The sequence below is a fragment of the Ochotona princeps genome, chromosome 20, assembly GCF_030435755.1.
Source record: "Ochotona princeps isolate mOchPri1 chromosome 20, mOchPri1.hap1, whole genome shotgun sequence".
Classification (NCBI taxonomy): domain Eukaryota; kingdom Metazoa; phylum Chordata; class Mammalia; order Lagomorpha; family Ochotonidae; genus Ochotona; species Ochotona princeps.
In genome coordinates, this window is record NC_080851.1 from 20,684,983 (window position 1) to 20,706,377 (window position 21,395).

The window sequence follows — 21,395 nt, forward strand, 5'->3', positions numbered from 1 at the left end:
CAAGCACTGCTCACGGGCAGAACCCAGACTGAAGTCTGCTGAGTGTTCTGAACACACTGGCTGCGTTGCTCGGAGGGCTGGACTCTAATCTCTCTGTCCAACTCCAGCTAGAACAACAGTGGGTTTATTAGATTCCAATGGTAGAATGCTACATAAACTTTCCAATGACAAAAAGCTCTGATGTCAGGGAAAAAAATAGATGCTTCTGCCATTGCACTCTGTTATAATATCTTTGCAACACAGTGCCTGTGAAACTAAATTACATCGTGTTATCCTCAGACAAGATGCAAATATCCTCTAATTTATCCCATTATCGTCTCAACCTCTGTGGGCTGCAATCTGGGATAGTGTTGTTCTGCCTCTGTGAGTGAAGCAATCAGAAGCACAAAGCGGTCCCATGACTTGCCCAATGTTCCTGTTTGTTCAGATCCCATGATGACAGGTGCAACTAGGATTTACCTGCTGTGGGGGGAGTGGGGGTGCATAGGCAGGGATTTATTGTCTTGGCAGAGCTGGGTGAGTTTTTTCCCCTACGCTTAGGAGGTTTTATAAAATCAGAGAAGAAATTCCTCAAAACTCTTTGTGCTAGAAACACATCACTCAAGTGGCTGGTGCTTTTGTGGATATTCTGTAAATGTTAGAGTCCATAGTGTTAGTGTAACAGATAACCATGGCCAAGGGCACTTTGGCAGGTAGGGAGTAGTGGGATGCCCATGATGCCTTTACCATTGCTGCTTCTCAAGGTATGCTGTGGATTGTGTCTTTATCCCCCAACAGGGAACTAAAGGAGAAGATTCAGCCAGAAATCTTAGAGCTGATCAAACAGCAACGCCTGAACCGCCTTGTGGAAGGTACTTGCTTCAGGAAACTCAATGCCCGGCGGAGACAAGGTAATGTTTGGGGCAACTCTGATTTTGGTAGGGTAGGTCATGGCCAACCTGCTCCCAGGGGAATCACAGGACATAGTGTTCACATGACTTTTATCTGCCTGATTTCTGGTCCACATGCCTCCCCAGAGAGAATCAAAAGTCCAGCATTACCAGAGCCATGACAGTATTGAAAAGCTGTGTTTGCCACTTGATGTCACAGAGCCATCAATGGTGATATCAGCATTAGCTAATGTGTAGCATAAGCCTATGAGATGCTAGGTGCTCCTCTAGAAGTTCCACTTATATGAGATATATCTAAAAGTTTGTGGGAAAATGGAACTAAAAGATGTGTATCTGGGTGCAAAAATAAAAAAAAATTCCATGCATAGTTTGTTTATCAGGCACCTTTCCATGAACTTTCTGAACATACATTGCCCCCCGTGCTTATGCCCAGTTTACAGGTAGGAAAATGGAGGTGTCCAAAGACACAGGAGAACAAGGATTTATCCTCCACTGCTCCACGGCCCTTCTTCTCAATGATACTGAGCCTATAGGAAATCTGCCACCCACTGTTAGATTCATCTTGGAACTTTCTGCATGGGTAGCTGTTACTCTCAGAACTTGCACACTGATTCTCTGCCTGGTCATAATCAGGTTATTTGGGGACATAATTAACAGTGAACTAAGATGAGAAGAAATGAATTTTCAAACTATTTCAAGAAATATTTCTGAACAGTCTCTATTAAGTCTAATCTCAAAATGTGAAATGAAACTCTTGTCTGTAGTCAAATGTCACCCATGTGTCCAGATATTTTCTCGCCATGGAAGGAAACCTCCTTGGGTGTAAAGCCATAGTGTTTGCATCACACTTCCCTAGAAACTGGCCGCCAGAAAATAAAACTGGGACGGAAAGGGTGGAGAAAGGCGAGGAGATGGAGAACGAGCCAGGGGAAAAAGGAGAACTTTCCGGCACTGCTAAGAACAGGCTCCTCTGGCAGCCCAGGGGAGCCTTGGATCACGCCTGATGGATGGTGTGCTCAGACACGAAGCTCGAGCTCTCCTGACAAAATCACATTGTGCTTGTAACCCATCCCCCTATCCATCTCTCTTAACTTTTCAGTGCTAAATAACTCATTACGCTTGAAACATTTCAAATGTCATCACTAAGAATCACACTGAGGTGCTTCCAAAGGCAGAATCTTAGTGAGGAGTGACTGTTGGGGTTTTGCAGAGAGAATGGGAAGCCCTGCGGATGAGCTTTAAAGTGAGCCTCCAGAAAGGCCAACACGCAGAAGGAATCAGGGCTGGGTTAAGGCTCAGGTCAAGGAATAGTGGGACTTGGAACTTGTCTCTGCCACACAGCCAGACAAGGCGTGTTTGCCTTGCTTTCTCTGCATTCCTCTCTTCTAGCATCATGTCCATGTGAGCTGTGCTTCCAAAAAAAGGGGTGGCATAGTGGCAAGAGGCCAGATGGTGTGGGTACAGTCCTGCCTCTCCCCTGTCCAGCTGTGTGAGCTTGGGCGGGCTCAGAAACAGGGACAGCAGTGTCTATGGTTATTGCGAAGAAGAAAGGTGATGTGAGTGTGTCTCTTACTGTTCTGCAGGATTGTACAGGAACACTGCGGTGAGCTGACAATGGGTAGAATAGGCTGTAGGCTTCTAAGCTCAGTGATTAACCACCTAGGTGTCTTTGGACAGGACATACCATGAGTCATATCACGAGTTCCCACAGGTAATTAGGCAGTTAGGTCCAGATGATCCACAAGGTCAGGAGGCCTGAAGTCCAGGCTGAGTATCCCTACTCTGAAAAGCCAATATTCAAAAGTTGTTTAGCACTTGCACTTTGTCTTAAATGGAAAGGCTATGCCATGGCATTTTGTTTCATACACAGACTTACGTACAATATATAAAATTACCTTTGGGACATGTTTATAATGTATATAAGAAACATAGGTGCTTTTCATGTGTGTGCTTGGGTCCCAACTCCAATAGAGCTAATCTTGTATATGCAAAGATTATACAAGTTCAAAACATCTGAAATCCAAACATAGCTCACCTCCAAAGTATTTCAGATGAGGGATGCTCAACTTGCAGCCAGCGGCATGCCCTGATTACTCACTGCCTTTAGAAAAATCAATATTCAGATATATTGCACCCACAAAGGTGAGTTAGCAGGTTTTCAATTACTTGATATTGGAAAAGGGGTGCAGAAGTTTGAAAACAGTGGGTGATAGATAGGCTCAGACCACCCAAGGCTTCCTTCCCTGACACCCAGCTAGGATTTTTCAAAACACATTCCTTAGAACCAAAGTCAGCTTTGCAGTCTACTCCGCCATGAGACTTCCCTTTCTAGACCTCACGAGGTGGGTTCTATCAAAATAACTATTTCTAGGTACTAATTACAAGGAGGGAGGTGTTTGCTTTTTTTGATAACTTTTTTCTCATTTTCTGAAATTGAGCTATTTAATCTAAAAATCAGTCTCTAGATAATAAATTTATTATTTGAGCTCTTGCAGGACCATGGCTACCTGTGTTTAGTGTAAAATAATCTTTCTAAGTGCAAAAAGAAAGATTTTTTTGTTAAAGATTTATGTTTTTACTTGAAAGGTAGATTTACAAAGAGAAGGAGAAACAGAAAAAGAGGGTTCTTCCATCTGCTGGTTCACTCCCCAGAGGCCACAATGGCCAGAGCTGAGCCTCTTGGAAGCCTGGAGCCTAGAGCTGCTTCCAGGTCCCCCACATGGAAGACCCAAGGACTTGAGCCATCCTCTGCTGCTTTCCCAGGCCATAAGCAGGAAGCTGGATCAGAAGTGGAGCAGCTGGGACATGAACTTGCACCCATATGGGATGCCAGTGCTACAGACACAGAATTGGCTTGCTGTGCCACCGTACTAGATCCCAGAATTCGATCTTTATGCACAGGATATAGAGCACATTGGATTTCACATAGTTACTACCTCCATTCTGTTCCCACCAGAAAGGACAAGGCTCTGAGAGCCTATTTCTTCACTGGATATTGCCTTGTTTCTATGTCTCCTAAACTCCCTCAAGGAAACAGTTAAGATCAAATCCCAAGGAGTTATTTTGAATCTGTGGAGCCAAGAACTAACTCACTTTCAGGATCATTTGCATCAAATGGTGTCCTAAGATAATGAAATGTCCTTTGACGAATCGGTGGCATAAAACTGCTTCTGATTGAGAACTTGGCCAATTTCCTGGAGCAAAATCCCATTCCTAAACATTGACCTAACAGATGTGTTCTGGGACCTAGTGCTGCACAAAACCTGAGGAATTTCCCTGAGGAAATTTCTGTGGATTTCCACTTGTGCCAGTGATGCCTCTGTATCCCCACTGCTTTTATGGATGCATCAGAAAAGTAGATCCTTGCGGGATGTGCGGGCACAGTGGCCATATACGCCCAGGGGGAGGCATGCTGTTCTTGTCCCTGTTTCCTTCCTTGACTGAAAGTGTCTTCGTATTTCCTAATCAAAATCCATTTCTGTCAAAAGGTAAATAGACGTAACTGCATATTTTTTTTCAGATGAAGAAAGGCCAATTCATTTTCAGGGAGAAAAAGTAGAGATACTTTCCAATCAATAAAAATAACAGATCATTGTTCCCAAAAGGTAGCGGAACCAGTAACATGAATAAGAGGGTTCATTCAGTGAAAGAGCAGGAGACATGAATATTTATAGAGAACCAGCCCTCAGAAAGATGCGTGATGGAATACATACATACAGTTATGACTGTTGCTTTATGAATCTTAAGACCATGGATTCCTAAGCTTTTTATCATGCGGCTATAGTCCCAGCTGATACAGTGATGGCCAGGTGTGTAGCCCAAGTCTGTCAGGTCTGTGTGATTGCAAGGCACCGTTAGGTCATCTCAACTTTGGAGTCATGCGCTGTGAAAGGAGACAGCTGTCTGCAGGGAACTAGAAGTCGTGATTAGACATGAATGTCTTGTTTGGAAGACTATCCAGTGAAGTGGGGAAGATTTGAAAGGCAAGAGTGAGCTTGGTCTGCACCTTTCATTGCAATTTCCCTTTACTGAATCAACAGAGAGACCTTGCATCTTGTCATCTGCAAGGTGGAGTTTCCCAGTCCCTCCAGATTGAATCTGATTTGGATCTATGACCTTGGGCAGGAAGCAGACATTGTTCTGACCTGGTTGAAGACTTGGCACAATTTCAGTTAACCAGAACAAAAACTGAAATCCTAATGACAGTACTCCAAAGACACGGTTTTCAAAAGCTGCTCTTTTCATTGTGTTACTTTATTCACACACACACACACACACACACACACAGAAGGGGAGGGAGGGAGAGAGGGAAACAAATTAAACCATAAAATTGTCTCTGTTGTTGAGTTTGGGCATGAAGAGATGACCGTTACAGTGTTCTCACTCATAAATTTAACTAGAAGACCTCTGTATTTTTGTTTTCTCCTTAAATTCTGGTAAGCAATCTTTGATAATGTTCTCACTGCTTCCCGCTAATTGCTTTCAGTGACGCAATCCACTCCTTCATTGCCCCAGGGCCTGAGGAACTAGTAACAGCATGCTGGGTTTTGAAAGAAAAATGCACATTTTTCTTCCCATAAAAGAAACTGAAAATGAAGCGCCAGGCTTGGCTGACACTGGTGCTGCCTTGCCTTCTGAATCAGTGGGTTTGGGCTGGGCAGGGCCGGCTGGGCTGGACTGCAAGCTCTGCCTTCTTCCTCAGCAATCCTTACCTTCTGGACAGAAACGCACCTTCTAGGTGTAGGTGTCTGGCCGAGCAGTCATGTCACCAGTTGGGACAACTTCAGCTGACATCAGAGTCCCTGGTTCCAGGCTCCTCTCCACTTCTGATCCAACTTTTCTGCTACTGTTCTTCCTGGCATGCAGTAGCTGATGACTCAAGTACTTGAGTCTCTGCCACCCTATGGGAGAACCAGATTGAATTTCAGGCTTCTGGCTTGTTCTAGATCCCAGCCTGCACTGCTCAGGTTCCTTTTGGGGAAGGTTCTTCATAAGGGAAGGAGGAAATTATAGCATCTGTGCATTAGACAAATGTGACAGAGTCCTAGGCAGCCTTTCGTTTTTCTTTTAAACAAACATCCACACCAACATTGCAAGAAAAGTGGCTGTGTCACCTCCTGGAGTCCTGAGGAAGTTCATGAACATCTTGGTCACTAATAGTTTGTCAACACAAGATGTTACACAAGAAACCTTTCCTGGGTCCGGTTTCCCTGTGGCACAGGGAGTTGCTGGCTTGTTCCCACCCCACTTCCCAGAGCTTGGAGACAAGTGTTTCTGCCTTGTCTCTCTTAGCATCATCAAGAATGAAAAGAGATACATTTTCCTGGGGCTCCCTGGCTTTGTCTCTCATGCCAGTGACTTTTGCTGAATACACTAGAGTGCCATGTGGCTGCGTGCGTCGTACACAGGGCAATGGATAGAGATACTGATACGGCACCCTCTGCAGACCCCTCCCCCAAAAAGCCTATTACTAACTTGCTTAAAGGACTAGGTGTCTTTCCCTCTGATTTCCAAAGGTATTTTAAACAGGACAGATGAAAACTAAATATCAGAATCAAAGGGGGGGGTCATACTCCAGGGCTCTCAAATTCTTGCTGTCCTAAGACTGAAAAATCAAATGCATTGCTTCTTTCTTAAAAGAATTAAGAAATAACCAGGCTAATATTTTGGAATCCAAAATCGCTTATCTTATCCTCTTGTGTTTTTCCCCCTCAGATAAGTTTTGGTATTGTCGGCTTTCACCAAACCACAAGGTCCTGCATTATGGAGACCTGGAAGAAAGTCCACAGGGAGAAGTGCCCCACGACTCCTTGCAGGACAAATGTGAGTGTGCTAATTGTAATACACCATGCCCCAACGCTGTCAGCCTAGAAATGGGCATTTGGTCTAGCGGTTAGGATGCTACTTGAGTTGCCTGCGTCCTATATTGGAGTGTCTGCTTTTGAGTCTCAGCTCTGCCTCCAATTCCAGTTTCCTTCCAGTCACACCAGCAGTTGGATCCAAGCCATTCCTATGGGAAAACCCAAATTGAGTTTTGGCTCCTGGTTTCAGCCTAGTCTAGCCATGGATGGTACAGGGAATGAGCCTACCTCTAGAATATCCCTACTGCCCATATCTCATTCTCAAATATAGAGAAAGTTAAAATATTCTTAACTATTAGTTCAATTAAACCTTTCGCAGTGTGTCATCTTGTTGTTAGTCTTGGCCTGAGCATTCTTATCAAGTACAAGGCCTTGTTGGAGAATGAACAGAGGACAACATCCTAAGATGCTCAGACATCATTCCTGAAAGTTGCCAACTTCAAACTCCAACATTGACTGGCTCACTATCGTAGACACCTAGAGCCAGGCGATACAGAAACCTGGAGTCAGGAACTCCATCAGGATCTCCCATGTGACTCAAGTCCTTGAGCCATCACCTGCTGCCTGTCGAGGCACAGAGGCAGGAAAACATATCAGGAACACAGGAGCTGGGATGTAGGCCTCCTGAGTGATGGCTTAACTTGGTATTCGTACCACAACACCTACACCAACATCCACTGCTATGTTATTATCCAGGAGCTATTCCAAGAAGCAAAAATAATATAAACCTGATTCAGTCAATCATCTTTTTTAATGACCAAAGAAAAAATTTCATGTAACTTATGTTTTTTTACCCCATCATGTTTATTCATTACGGTGTTGTGTATCTGACAATTATAATGCAGAGTGATGGCAGATTCTGATGACTGATTGCCCTCAAAGAAGTAACTCAAACACTTTGAAAAGTCTGTGATCAATTATATCCTGCTATCCACTAAAAATTCCCGCAACATTTACTATATGTACATATTTGCATCTTCTGTGTGTGATATGTTTTAACATGCATGCTTCTGAAGCAGAGGCAGTTCCCAACTACCTTCTCCATCTCTGCCTTCTCTACCTACACTATCCTCAGAGGCATCATTCACTTTATCTCATTTATTCTCCAAATCAATTCATCACACTTGTTCATTTCCATGTTTCCATAGTACCTTATTTGATTTAATATTTAACATTGAACCTGGCAGGTGGCATACTGTTGGGCTAAAAGAATCTTGAGGGACGCTTCAGTCTAACCTTTAAAATGACATTGACCTGCAGTGTTCAGAGAAGCATGTCCTAGACAGCCCTTAGGCCTGAGTCTTGCACCTGTCACCCAGAAGCCCTGGAAGTCAAATTTGGACTGCTTTCCCTACAGCTGATGGACACTGAAGGCGAAAATAAACCCTAAGTGGGAAATTTCCTAACATTCAAGCTCCAGGTTGACATCTCAGGAAAACAGCTTGGAACATTCTGTCTTCCTCCAATTTAAAAATGGGACAAGCTGGTCTTTGTAGTGTCATTTAGCTTAGAAAGCGACCTCGTTTCCTGCATAGGGCACCTGCCTTCCCAACCCTCATTACTGGCAACAAGAGTAGAAGGGAGACCAATCTGAAATCCACCACTGCAGAGTCTGGGGCAGGGTTTTGCATCCTTGTCATGGAGGCCTTGACTTCTGCCTGTAGATAAGACCCTCCTTTCAGGTATGGAAAGCCCTCGCCTTCCCACCTTAGGCAAGAGAGACCCCTCATCCTCTTATGTGTGGTCCCCAGACCACCAGCATTGGTATCACCTGGGAACTTAATAGAGTTGGAAACCCTGGTACCCCGCCACACACACACACACACACACACACACACACACACACACACACACACAAATCCGCTGAATCAGCAAATCTGAGCATGGACAAAACAATGTATATTTTCATAGCCCTCTTGGCAGTTCTGATGCACACTCAAGTTGGAGAACTGCTAGGGTGAATGCTGCATACTAGGTCATATAGTTCCCCAAATGTGTTTTCTACCAATAAGCATTTTTTTAAATGTATGAATTGACAAGACATTGCCAAATTTTAGTTTTGACTTAAATGGATATTGAAACAAACTCTGAAATTTATTGTTACCAACATTTTTTTTTATAAAAGAAAGGACTTTGATCCTAAAAAAGTAAAAATAAGGACTTAATCTTGGAATATGTAACAGTTTCTTATACTTTGTGAAAAACACAAGACCGAGTCCTTATCTTCCTTCACTTGCAATTAATTGGTGAGCACTTTCAAGTGAGAACTTTGTGCCAGGAATCGTCCATCCATGTGGAATGGGTAATCTTGGTGGTTAAATGAGAAAAGTTAGAGGTTACTCCTGGTCAAAATAAGCAGTCCCCTGAGCCTGGCACAGTGGCCTTGTAGCTAAAGTCTTCACCATGAATGCTCCGGGATCACATATGGGCGCTGGTTCTAATCCCAGAGGCCCCACTTCCCATCCAACTCCCTGCTTGTGGCCTGGGAAAGCAGTCGAGGACGACCCAAAGCCTTGGGACCCTGGGCCCATGTGGGAGACCCGGAAGAGGCTCCCGGCTCCTGGCTTCAGATCTGCTCAGCTCTGGCAGTTGCGGTCACTTGGGGTGAATCATCAAACAAAGAATCTTCCTCTCTCTCTCCTGTCTGTGTATCTGCCTTCCCAATAAAAATGAATAGATTTTTTTAAAAAGAATAAGCAGCCCCTTCCTCACTGATCAAGAGATAAACAGGGAAAGAACTGTAGGCCTGGATGACACATCTTGATTCATTCCTCCCCACACAGCCCAGTGAGCACATTATTGTCCCCATGATTATACTCCACATTTCAACCCCAAATGGGCATCTGACTGGCAGGGCTACCAACTAGCTACAGGAAGCAGCACCCACATTCTCGTTAGTTAGATTCTTAGGAAATTGGTAGCCTGGCCCCTGTTGAGGTTCAAGAGCTTGGATAGCCCCTGAACTTTGTGTAGGGACAATTTCTAGTGTTGTTCACAGCTGTGCCAGCTCCCTCAAGTGCCAGAAGCCCAGACTGGGACTAACTAGCTGGGTCTCAGCAGCACCCAGAGACATGGCTTGCCAGGGAAATTTGCACAGGAGCAAGGCCAAAGCTGCCATGGTCCACATGGCTTTGACAGTGGCCACCAAGAGATCCTGATTCTAGAGCAGGTTGCCCCAGTCCCTCGGGCATGGCCTCCAAAACCCTTTCCTCTGTGGTCTTTGAAATTAGGAATACAAAATCCCGAAAACCTGTTCCATAACTCCTCTTCCTATTGCAAAATAAGTCAAGAATATATGCTTGCGCAAGTATGTGCCTATGGGAGTGTGAGTCTGTGCAGGTGCATTGCTGAGAATGGATTCATCCATACACGCATGCCAGAGAAGAGACTGCATTCAATAAGCAAGTGAAATGAAGATGCCATAGTTTGCTTGAAATGAGAAGGCCTAGGCCTAGGAAACAGTACTCATTCACAGCTTCAAACCTGCTGCCTGGTTTGCATCTAATTTCAATTGTGCATTTTACCTGGAGGGGGAAAAAAAGCATCCTTAAGAAACCTCATTCTGCTAGAAAATAAGATGTCCCTTTAATTAATGTTAAATGCCACTGTGTTTGCCACATGAGACTGCCCTCTCTTGAGACCAAGGAGAAAATTATCTCCCACCCCTTGAGTTAATCATGGATGACTATTGAGATACTGATGAATCAAATAGTGGAATTGAATCCTCTTCATACAGCCAGTGCAAGTGAAGACTGGAAGCCTCTCCTTAGCAGTGTTTTCCCCTCATCGTTTAGGAAATATAGCTTCTCAAATTCCTTCTGTTTGTTGGGAAATAAAACCCATTCAGAAAACACTCTGCATGTCTTCCACCCAGTTTATAGGCTGTTCTTACCCCCCACTAAACACAAGACTCCATTGCTTTGCAGCCATGCCTCAGGCCCCTCACTGCCAGCCTTTGAAAGAATCTAGGCCAGTGCCTCTCCATCCCACATCAAAGGGACTGGGAGGGACGCACAGGCCACCCCCGCCTCCATAAGGAGATTAAGTCGCTAGCAGTAGATGAGCCGAGCAGCTGACACAGCCAGGCAAAGTGAGCAATTTGGGTCACTGATGCCCAGTGAGAAATTTGCATCCTTCTATCTTCATAGAATCAACTAGAAAAAGGGTCATCAAAAAGTTCATGGAAAATGTACTTTATGAATGTCAAGTTTTTTTGCACCAAAATAAATTCAGGTCTAAATTCCACATTCTGCTAATTTGTTGAAGTATCTTCATAATTACAAATAACATTGTGAGTGTGAAATATGCTAGGTACTATGTTAAGGGCTTTACATAAGCTATCTTCTCAACAGAATTGAAAGCAACATCATTGTCCTTATTTTACTGACAAGGAAACTGAGCTACACAAAGAGGAAATAACTTGCTCAAGGGCACAGATCAGTAAATGATAAGGCAAAGATCTGAACGCAGCCATTCTACTCCAGGGCCAAGATTTTCACCCACTATGGAACAGATACCGGTTAATATGGTCACATCCCAAATCAAAGTACCTGGTTTTAGTTTTTGGCTGTGGGCCTTGACTCTAGCTTCTGACAAGAGCAGAGTCTGGGAGGCTTGGGGGCCTGGATTCATGCCAACCAGATGGGAGATGAGAATAGAGTTCCTGGCCCAACTCTGGCCCCTGTAGACCTTTGGAGTGTGAACCAACAGAGGGGAATAATATACTCATTCATTCATTCATTCTCTCTCTTTCTCTAACCACCCTCTCCCTCTCTTTCCACTATTCCCTGTCTCTGCCTCTCAAACAGAAATAAATTTAAAATATTTTTAAAGCCAACAATGATGCTGGCTCCAACATTAGGAGTTAATTTTCAGGAAAAAAAATCTCATATGATAGTGTATCTTTTGTTACTTGCTTGGAACCTAAGACTCTGAGAACTTAAACTCCAACTGGTAGGACAGTTGGTAAATCTCTTAACACCAGAGGCACGGCCCTACCAATAAATGCATGCTGCATGCCCGACCTGTCAGAGCAGTGAGATTCTGCACTCAGCATGCTGCAGGTTGCCATCCCACCTGCACAGCTCCACACTGGTGCTTCTCTGAGGAGCCATGCACACAGTCAGTGCTCTAGGCTCACTGGCCACTTTCTGGGGTTGGTTTCTGCCTGAAATTGACTTCCACCACTGGTGGCTACATGTTCTCTTTTTCCAATGGACTTTTTTTTCCTGTTCAAGTTAAATTTTTTCCACCTATCTTAGCAATAGAAGAATTTCCTGAACATGTCTGGAGCCGGACTAGCATGTGTGAGGTTGTGTCTCATGACTCCTTTCCCCTTCCAAATCCTAGACATGGAATGGAAGAAAGCATGAAACACAGCTTTTTCCTTCACATTAGTAAGTTTAAATACTGTTTTTTCAAACATCTGTCATTCCATCCATAAAATAACAACATTAAGTCAAAATGGTCTCAATCCAACTCAGGCTAAAAATTTGGTAGAATGAAGCCAGACCCCAGGAAGTCGGTGTGGTAATAGAGATTCCTCCCCCACCCCTATTCTCCTGTCTCTGGACCCCACAATTTTATCTTGCTCCTCTGTAAAAATAAATGATCAAAATGCTGACTTGGCTTTGAAATCCTCAAGAGCCCCTGCTGCCTCTTTACAGAGTAGATTTGAGAGGTGTGCACCTGACCCCTCTGTGCCTACTCCTGGAACTACAGAAGCGTGTTAGCTTTCCGCCCCTAATCTTCCAGTGCATCTAGAGACAAATCATGTTTTAAAAAAAGCAGCCTTTAACTCTGCACTGTATTTTTAGGATGAGAGATACAGCAGCTTGTCCCCTAATGGGACACAGAACATATAAAAAGCATGAAATATGTACTACCACCAAACCCAGCGGAAAAGTGCCTTTTCTTTCCTGAAGCCTTCCTATTAGAGATCTGACAACTGACCCCAGGACAGATGTTTGTTATCACTCTTGTCCTGTTCCACACGATGGGTTTTCAAAGCCAAGAGGCAACCTCCTGTTTGTCCCTGATAGACGCACTGTACGGGTCGTTGGCCATGTGATATATTCTAACAAAAGACTTTCTACAAGGAACTTGTGATTCAAACTTCATTTGAAGATTAAAGTTTGTTCATTGACTTTGCTAATTATATCTCAAAATCACTTCAGTGATACATTTGCCGTTAAAACATAAACCACCTTCCCAAGTGTCCAAATGTTCCCTCTTAAGGTAGTGAATTGGGTAGCCAGCTCAGCTGAAAAGGGAAGTGGGACCAATCTGAGGTTACTGAACATGGATTTGCAGAGAACAGAGGTCCATTTTCTTGCCTAAAATTTGGCTCAGGAGTCAAAGCGGCCATCTCCAGGCAGGCTCTGATTCAAAGAGGCTAGGGAAGAAAAGCAGAAAAGGGAGTCTTAGGTAAAAATTTCCACAAATCCGAACACTGCACTGCTGTGCTATGGAGCCAGCCCCAAGATCCCAGTGGTTTGAGCATGACAGAAGCTCACTTCTCACCCACATCATGCTCCTTACACAGGCTGGCAGAGGGCTGCTGCCCACAGTCAGTAATGTGAACCAACAGCTTGCTTTGCCGTCCCACAGCTAGACCATCTGGATACAATGTATGTCTCCTTCCGTTCCCCCATCTGAGGGGAGAGAGGTTGGAAGACATAGACTTATTGCTGTCCCCTAAAAAAATATAGCACATCCTTTCACATGTCACTGGTCAGAATCAGTCACATGACTCTTTGTAACTGCAAAGCTTTTGCAGGAGTCCTCCGTGCGGCTAAAAGATGAAAGTAAGACATTCCTGACATTCTGGACATGAAATGGCCACCAGAGCAATCTAGAATCTAGAATGCAGCCTGGAGGAGCAGGTGTTGTGGAGGAAGCGGTGAGCCTGCAGAGATTGCTGGAGGAACCCATCACAATCCCCCTCCTCTTAGGGTTACAGAGAACTATAGGAATCCCAATAGAATCAGATATTTTAGGGTGCCTGGAAAATGTTCGCTTTTAGAGGGTTTCCATTTCTTTTATTCTAATAGTTTGTCAATTTAATCTTCATGACACCTACAACCTAATTCTCCAGTAAAATTATGTTAAGATTAGCTATAAAATCTCTAATTATATTCATCATCCAAAGAGCCTAAGGAATAGATAACTCAGGCATTTACAAAAGCCTAAATCCCCACCCGATGAAGCCAAGTAAGAGTACATGCTCCTAGCTTCACAATCCCATGTGGGATTTAAGAATTGGGAGTTAGAGAGGGATAGATGACTTTGCATTTTGTAAGTTAAATTTCCAAACTGTCCTACTGCTTTCTCTCTCCCCCCTCCCTCTCTCAGTATCAACAAGAGTTTTAAATGCACAAACCTCTACATATCTTTTCTCATCCTCCTCCAAGTCCTGGGAAACACAGAAGATAACATCATTTTATCTAACTGCATTATTTAAGAATCCCCTATCAGGAAGCAAGGTTCTCTTTATGGAACTGAGTTTAGTTTCACAGCCTGTAAAATCAGGATAATAGAATATCCTTCCCAGAATTGTGAGAATTAATCAGATAGTTGAGGCTTTGGAAAGTGAAATTGAAACAGTTTAGAATCAAATTTTTGAGATAAGACTGCTTCCCCTTACTTGTCCAAAGTCTGAAACTGAATAGATGCGGATGATGTAGCAAGACACACTAATGTGTATGAATCACTTGCCGTACCTCCTGGCGCCCAAAAGTCCTTCTGTAATATCATGATTAACATCACTGTTGACTGCTACTGTTATCAGTTGCTGCTCTAATGCATCACTCCCAACATGTTTAGAGTGTAATTTAGAAAAAAAAGATTTATTTCTTTTTATTGGAAAGGCAGATCAGATTGATGGAGAGAAGGAGAGACAGAAAGAAAGATCTTCCATCTGCTGGTTCACTGCCCAAATGGCCTAAATGACCCCAGCAGAGCCAATCCAAAGCCAGGAGCCAGGAGCTTCTTCCAAGTGTCCCACATGGATGCAAAGTCCCAGGGCTTTGGGCCATCCTTCACTACTTTCCCAGGCCATAAGCAGGGAGCTTTTCAGGAAATGGAACAGCCGTGACACAAATCAGCACCCATATGGGGGATATTGGTGCATGCAAGGCAAGGATTTAGCCACTGAGCCATTGCACCAAACCCTGGGCTGTTATTATTTTTAGATCTTTATTTTAATGAAACCAACTCTACTTATAGACATAGCTCTTTCTCTCCAAGAATACTTTTTCCAACATATAAGAATGTTCCTCATATGGTGGTGGCCCCCCAAATGGATCATAAGCTGAAAATACATTCGGGTCAAAAATACATTTATCATATCTAACTTACCAGTCATCACAGCCTAACAACAAGTCACATCACAGAATATACATTTTGTTTCCTCGTGATGTCACGGTCTGTTGGGAACTACATTCACTCCTGTTGCTCTGCGTCTCTGAAAGAAGATTATACCACATAACGTTAGCCTGGGGGAAAAGGACCGAAATTCAGAATGCAAAGTATAATTTCTACGACATGCATATCTGGTTTTGCACTGTTGTGAGGTTGAACCACCTTGAGTCAAAGACCCCGTCTGTTTTCATTTCTACTCTGGAATGCCATCTCACGTCTCTGCCTCTTTTCACTGCTCTTCTCTTTTCACAGTTCCTGAGAGCGACAACTGTGGCAACATCTTCACAAATATCTAAGTGTTCAAGGGTGTGCTTACTTCCATTTCCTTTTATGAATTGCAGTGCCGGTGGCAGATATCAAAGCTGTCGTGACGGGAAAGGACTGCCCCCATATGAAAGAGAAAGGTGCCCTTAAACAAAACAAGGTATGATTTCCAAATTACTGCAAATCGTCTGTCTTCACAGTGCAGCGAGTGATTTTGATTGCCCTCTGTTACAGCATTGTGTTTGCATGTGTGCATGTGTATATGTTTAGTTGCACATCTCTTACACAGCTTTGCCTTGTTTGCCTGGTTCATTTTGCAGCCTTTACCCTGATTCTTTCCCTGAATGTTTTTCAGATTCTCACTGTCTCTGCCATTCTCCCACTTCCTCTCTGTCTCCACCCACCTCTAGGAGCTGTTAATCTCTGGAGTTTCAAGCTTCCTAAGTTCCTTACTTACATCCTTCTCAGGGCCTATCCCAACCTGTTGCTATTTATTTCTCCTTTTTCTTCTCCCATTCCAATCTCTTTATTTTCTCTTGCTAAAATCATTCCATACTAGCATTGCTTTGGTCTCCATGAAGCCCAGAATGGGCAAGGATCAGCTGATTTAAACAATCACAGGAAATATATGGGGTGGATATTCTTCAGAACCACGGACAGTAAAATGGTGGACCATCTCAGATCTGGCTCAAAAAGGAGGAAATTTCCCCAAATGTGCGTGCTGTTGAAGCCCCCTTCCCTTTGCAGCATTCCTCACCATCCCCTTCCTGGCTTATCAACTCACTGTCATCAAGACAGTTCCCATTCTGTCACAGAGGGTCCAGGCTGGGGGGTTGGGGATTAGGGTACATTATCTGGAAAGACAATTTCCGTTGCCCCTAATTTACTGAAATATACCCTTGAGAGAACATCAGGGAAGCAACTATTTGTTTAGATCTCCTGGCATCTTGTGACAAACAAAGCATCCATGGTATATAGCCTTTTTTATCTGGATGTTCCAGATGCCTTGGTACTCCAAATGCCACACAGATCAACACATTATTCTGTATTTCCTGCCTTGTATCTAAAAAGAAAACCAAAAAATGCACATCCTACTTATCAATCAGGGTTAAAAGAAACAGCACTCTTATCTGTAACTCTGTCCAGCTCTTTTCAGATGGCCGTATCTTTGTTCAGAGTAACAGAGAGGAGACACAGCCAAGGGGGCTGCTTTCAAGATCTGTGCTTCTTCAGTTACATAAATATGACTCACCTCACATCCACCAAATGTGGATGTTAGGGCTGTCACAACCACAAGATTCAATGCACTTAAATAATAAGTGTAAAGATGGAAAGACCTGCCCAAATAACCAGGATCTACGGGTAATGTGTTACACAGCACCTCTAGGGGGGGTTTCACTTCTGTTTTCTCTATGATGGGGGACCCAGTGATTGTCAAGCTCATGAGGTTCCATAGGGAGGATCCCTCACCATAGCAGCAAACCTCCAGTTTCCACAGTTTGCCTCTTATGGGGCCGACTTACAGCAGTACCAACAGGGATCGCCGTATGTTCCACATGTCAGGTGTTCCCTCCACAGAGAGCTCCTTAGGGGCGGGCTGTGCTCAGCTCCAACCTAGGTCTCTGTGATTATCTAACACTTGCAGCTGTACAGGAAAGAACTTGGGTGAATGTGTAACAATAGAAATATTTAACTCTGAGAAGGTGAGGACAGAACTAGGAGTGAAGCAACCTTGCAGAACCCAAGTACTTTGTCTAGGGTCTACCTGGGAAAGCAGTCGCAGACAGCCCAAAGATTTGGAACCCCGCACCCTTGTGGGAGACCTGGAAGAGGCTCTGGGCTCCTGGCTTCAGATTGGCAAAGGCTAGAAGCAGTGGCCTAAAGCAGCTAAAGTCCTTGCCTTAAACGTGCCGGGATTCCATACGGGCACTGGTTCTAATTCTGGTGGTCCTGCTTCCCATCCAACTCCCTGTTTGAGGCCCGGGATAGCAGTTGAGGACAGCTCAAAGCCTTGAGACCCTGCACCCGTGTGGGAGACCTGAGAGAAGCTTCTGGCTTCAGATCGGCTCAGTTCCAATCGTTGCGGCCACTTGGGGAGTGAATCAACAGATGGAAGATCTCTGTCTCTCCTCCTCTCAGTATATCCGACTGTCCAATAAAAATAAATCTTTAAAATAAAAAAGGTATGCCAGAGCCTTCATAAGAAAGTCCTGCTTTCCAGGATTTTATCCCAATTAGGAGATTGCAGAGCATGTTGGCCCTCCTGTCTCAACAGTAGGATTGGAGGTGGGGAAGACATGGTGAAGAACCTCAGGCTCTCGAGGCAATTGATTGGAAACTGCAGCCAGGGTAAAAGGGTTGGAGACAGGGGCATAAATCTGTGCTACTGGGGAACTCTTGAGAAGGTCCAACATACAAGACCCCGGAAGTGTAGAGTTCACTGGAGGATTACAGAATGTTGAACCTCTCCCATGCCCTACCATCACTCCAGCAAAACCCCCAAATTAGAAACAGTGCATTAGAGCCAAAAGGTCTTCAGAGACCTGATAGTCAAAGAGAAAGGAGCAGACTAGAGCCACGTAAAGACTGTGGCCTTTACTACTGGAGTAAACATAAATATAGCCCAAATCATCGCCAGTTTAATACAAATCATCTCTCTGGAGGTTTATTTATCTTACTTCCTATTATGTTCCTAGATAATCTAGATATATCTAGAACATATCTAGATTGCAGGAGTTAAGTAGAGGCATTCCAGAACAGTAATACAAAAATGCAGTCTGAAAACAAAGTTATCATAAGAATTGGGTTGCAGAAATTGAAACTGTAAGAGAATTTAAAATACTTACGATTAAAAATGTGATGGCGGGCCTGGCAGCGTGGCCTAGCGGCTAAAGTCCTCGCCTTGAACGCCCCGGAATCCCATATGGGCGCCGGTTCTAATCCCGGCAGCTCCACTTCCCATCCAGCTCCCTGCTTGTGGCCTGGGAAAGCAGTCGAGCACGGCCCAATGCACTGGGACCCTGCACCCGCGTGGGAGACCCAGAGGAGGTTCCAGGTTCCCGGCTTTGGATCGTCACACACCGGCCCATTGCGGCTCACCTGGGGAGTGAATCATCGGACGGAAGATCTTCCTCTCTGTCTCTCCTCCTCTCTGTATATCTGACTTTGCAATAAAAATAAATCTTTAAAAAATAAATAAATAAATAAATAATGTGATGGCTCTAATGAAAAAAGTAGATAGGATACAAGAACAAGTTGGTCATGTAATGTAAGAATAGAAATTGAAATCTGGAATCTAAGTTGACAAACACAGAAATGAAAAATGGTTTTGATGGCCTTATCAGTAGACTTGAGATGGCTGAATAAATAAATGAGTTTGGGTGTGGTTTGGTAGAACCATCCTAAACTAAAATACAGAAAGAAAAAGATGAATAAATTAGAACAGGACATCAAAGAATTATAAGATGGTTGCAAAGGTATGACACGTGTGTTACTGGAAGAACAGAGGAAAAGGAGAATGGAACAGCATATATACCAAAGCAATAATGGCCAAGAACTTGCCAGAACTAATAACAGAGATCAAATCGTAGATCCAGGAAGTTTGCAGGACTCCAAGGAGAATAAAAATGACAACAACACACTTAGACATATCATGTCCAGACTGGAAAAAACAAACTTGACAATCTTGAAATAAACCAGAGAAAACACATTTCCTGTAGAACAATAAAGATGAGAATCAGAGTGGACTTCAACCAAAACAAAGCAAGCAAGAAGATAATGCAATTATTATATTTAAAATGTTAAAAAACAACCAACATAGAATTCCATATTTAATGCAATTACTCTTCCAACATGAAGTAAAATTAAATTAAAATGAGGGAATTTATTACCAGCAGACATGCTCTGTAGGAAATATCAAGAAAATTTTTTCAACCAAAAAGAAAATGATATCTGTCAGAAACCTGCACCCATATAAAGAAAGAGTTTATATTGCAGAAAAAAAGTAAATGAAGGTAAAATGAAAATATTGATTTCTTACTGTAAATTCTTTAAAAACTATTCTTCATTTAAAATAATAATGCTGTGGTAAGCATTTCACCTAGTGATTAAAATGCCCCTTAAGATGCCTTTATCCCATATCAGAATTCTTGGCTTTGATACCTGGCTCCAACATCATGCATCATGCTAATGGAAACCCCGGAAGGCAGCAGTAGTGGCTTAGATAACAGAGTTCCTGTCCCCCACAGTTTTAGTTTTCTGCTCCTGGCTTGTGCCTGACCCAACTATGACCACTGTGGGCATTTGGAAAGTGAAGCAGTGGATAGGAGCATGCAATAGTTAATTCTCATTCTCTCTCTCTCTCTCTCTCTCTCTCTCTCTCATGCATAAAAGCAAAAAGAAAACAGTAAGACTGTATCGGACAGTTAAAGCACACTAGTAAATGAATAAGATGTATTTGTAAAGTGTTCAAGTTTTTAACAGCAGAAAACAAAACAAAAGAAATGCACGAAACAGGAAAGAGTACAAATATGGTCCTATTACTCTAACTTAAAATGTAAATAATCTAACTACCTCGAAGAGCAAGATTGTTAGACTGAATACAATAACAGGATGCCCCCATTTTAAATGTAAGATAAGGCGAGATGGAAAACAATGAAATGGAGAAAGACATGCCACAAGACTTATCAAATGAAAAGTGAAGTACCTATGTTAATTTCAGACAAATTGATCTTCAAAATAAAGAGGGTTATCAAGGACACAAGTCTCCAACAATACCTATTGCTTTTTTTAATTTTATTTTATTTGGAAAATCAGATTTACAGAGAAGATGAGAGACACAGAGTTAGATCTTCTGTCCTCTGATTCACTCCCGAAGCATCCACAATGGCCAGAGCTGCACAAATCCAAAGCCAGGAGCTTCCTCTGGGTCTGCCAAATGAGTGCAGGGTCCCAAGGCTTTGGGCTGTCCTTGACTGCATTCCCAGGCCACAAGCAGGGAGGTGGATGGGAACCGGGAATTTGAACCAGTGCCCATATAGAATCCTCGCACATACAAGGTGAGGATTTTAGCCATGAGGCTACTATGCTGGACCCAAGACCTATTATTGTTAAACATATATAGACTTAAGGAAAAAGCATCAAGACACATGAATTTAAAAACTTCCAGAATTGAGCGAAGAAATAGACAATTCCATTATTATATTGAAAACATCAACATCCCTCTTCGGTGATCAATAGATCAAGCAAGCAGAAAAATCAGAAAGGATAGTTGATGTCCTGAAAGCACCATCAATCAACCTGACCCACGTGACATTAATAAAATAATGTACCAAAAAACAATAGAATTCTCAGGATCACAGGAATCATTCACTAAGAGAGACTACCCTCAGGATGATAAACAAATTTAAAAGAACAGTAATCACACAAAGTATGTTCTGAGATCACAATAGAATTATGCTAAAAATTATCTCTTAGTGTTTATTTATTTGAAAGGCAGAGCAACAGAGAGAGGGAGGGAGGGAGAAATGTAGGAGGCAGGGAAAGAGTGAGAGTGAAATCAGCCACAGCAAAAGGCAGAGATCTCTCACTGATTCACTCTTCAATTGGCCTCAACAGACAGAACTGGATCAGGACAGAGCCCAGATTCAGAAACTCCATTCTGGTCTCCCACATGGATGCCAGGGGCCCAAGAATGTGGGCTGTCACCCACTGATTTCACAGCCGTGTTAGCAAGGAACTGGATAGGAAGCAGAATAACTGAGACCAGAACTTGCACTGCAGTATTGCTGCTGATGTCACAAGTGGTGGCTTAACTTATGCACCTCAGTGACAGCTCCTGGTGCTAGAAATAAATGCAGAAACATAGCTGGAAAACCTTCAAACTATCTGAAAACTCATTGCTTTCTAAATAGCCCATCATTCAAAGAACTATTAAGAAGAATCACAAAATTTCTATTTA

General features: G+C 43.2%; 1 protein-coding gene across 5 annotated transcripts in view; it reads left to right on the top strand.

Moving 5' to 3' along the window:
- Positions 1-21,395, top strand: part of ELMO1 (engulfment and cell motility 1) — a 497,188-nt gene that overhangs the window by 465,644 nt on the left and 10,149 nt on the right. For all 5 annotated transcript variants that reach the window (XM_058677989.1, XM_058677988.1, XM_058677992.1 and 2 more), the window contains 3 exons: positions 778-890; positions 6,606-6,713; positions 15,514-15,596. In XM_058677989.1, coding sequence (XP_058533972.1) covers positions 778-890; positions 6,606-6,713; positions 15,514-15,596 — 304 coding nt within the window. The remainder of the gene's footprint in view (positions 1-777; positions 891-6,605; positions 6,714-15,513; positions 15,597-21,395) is intronic.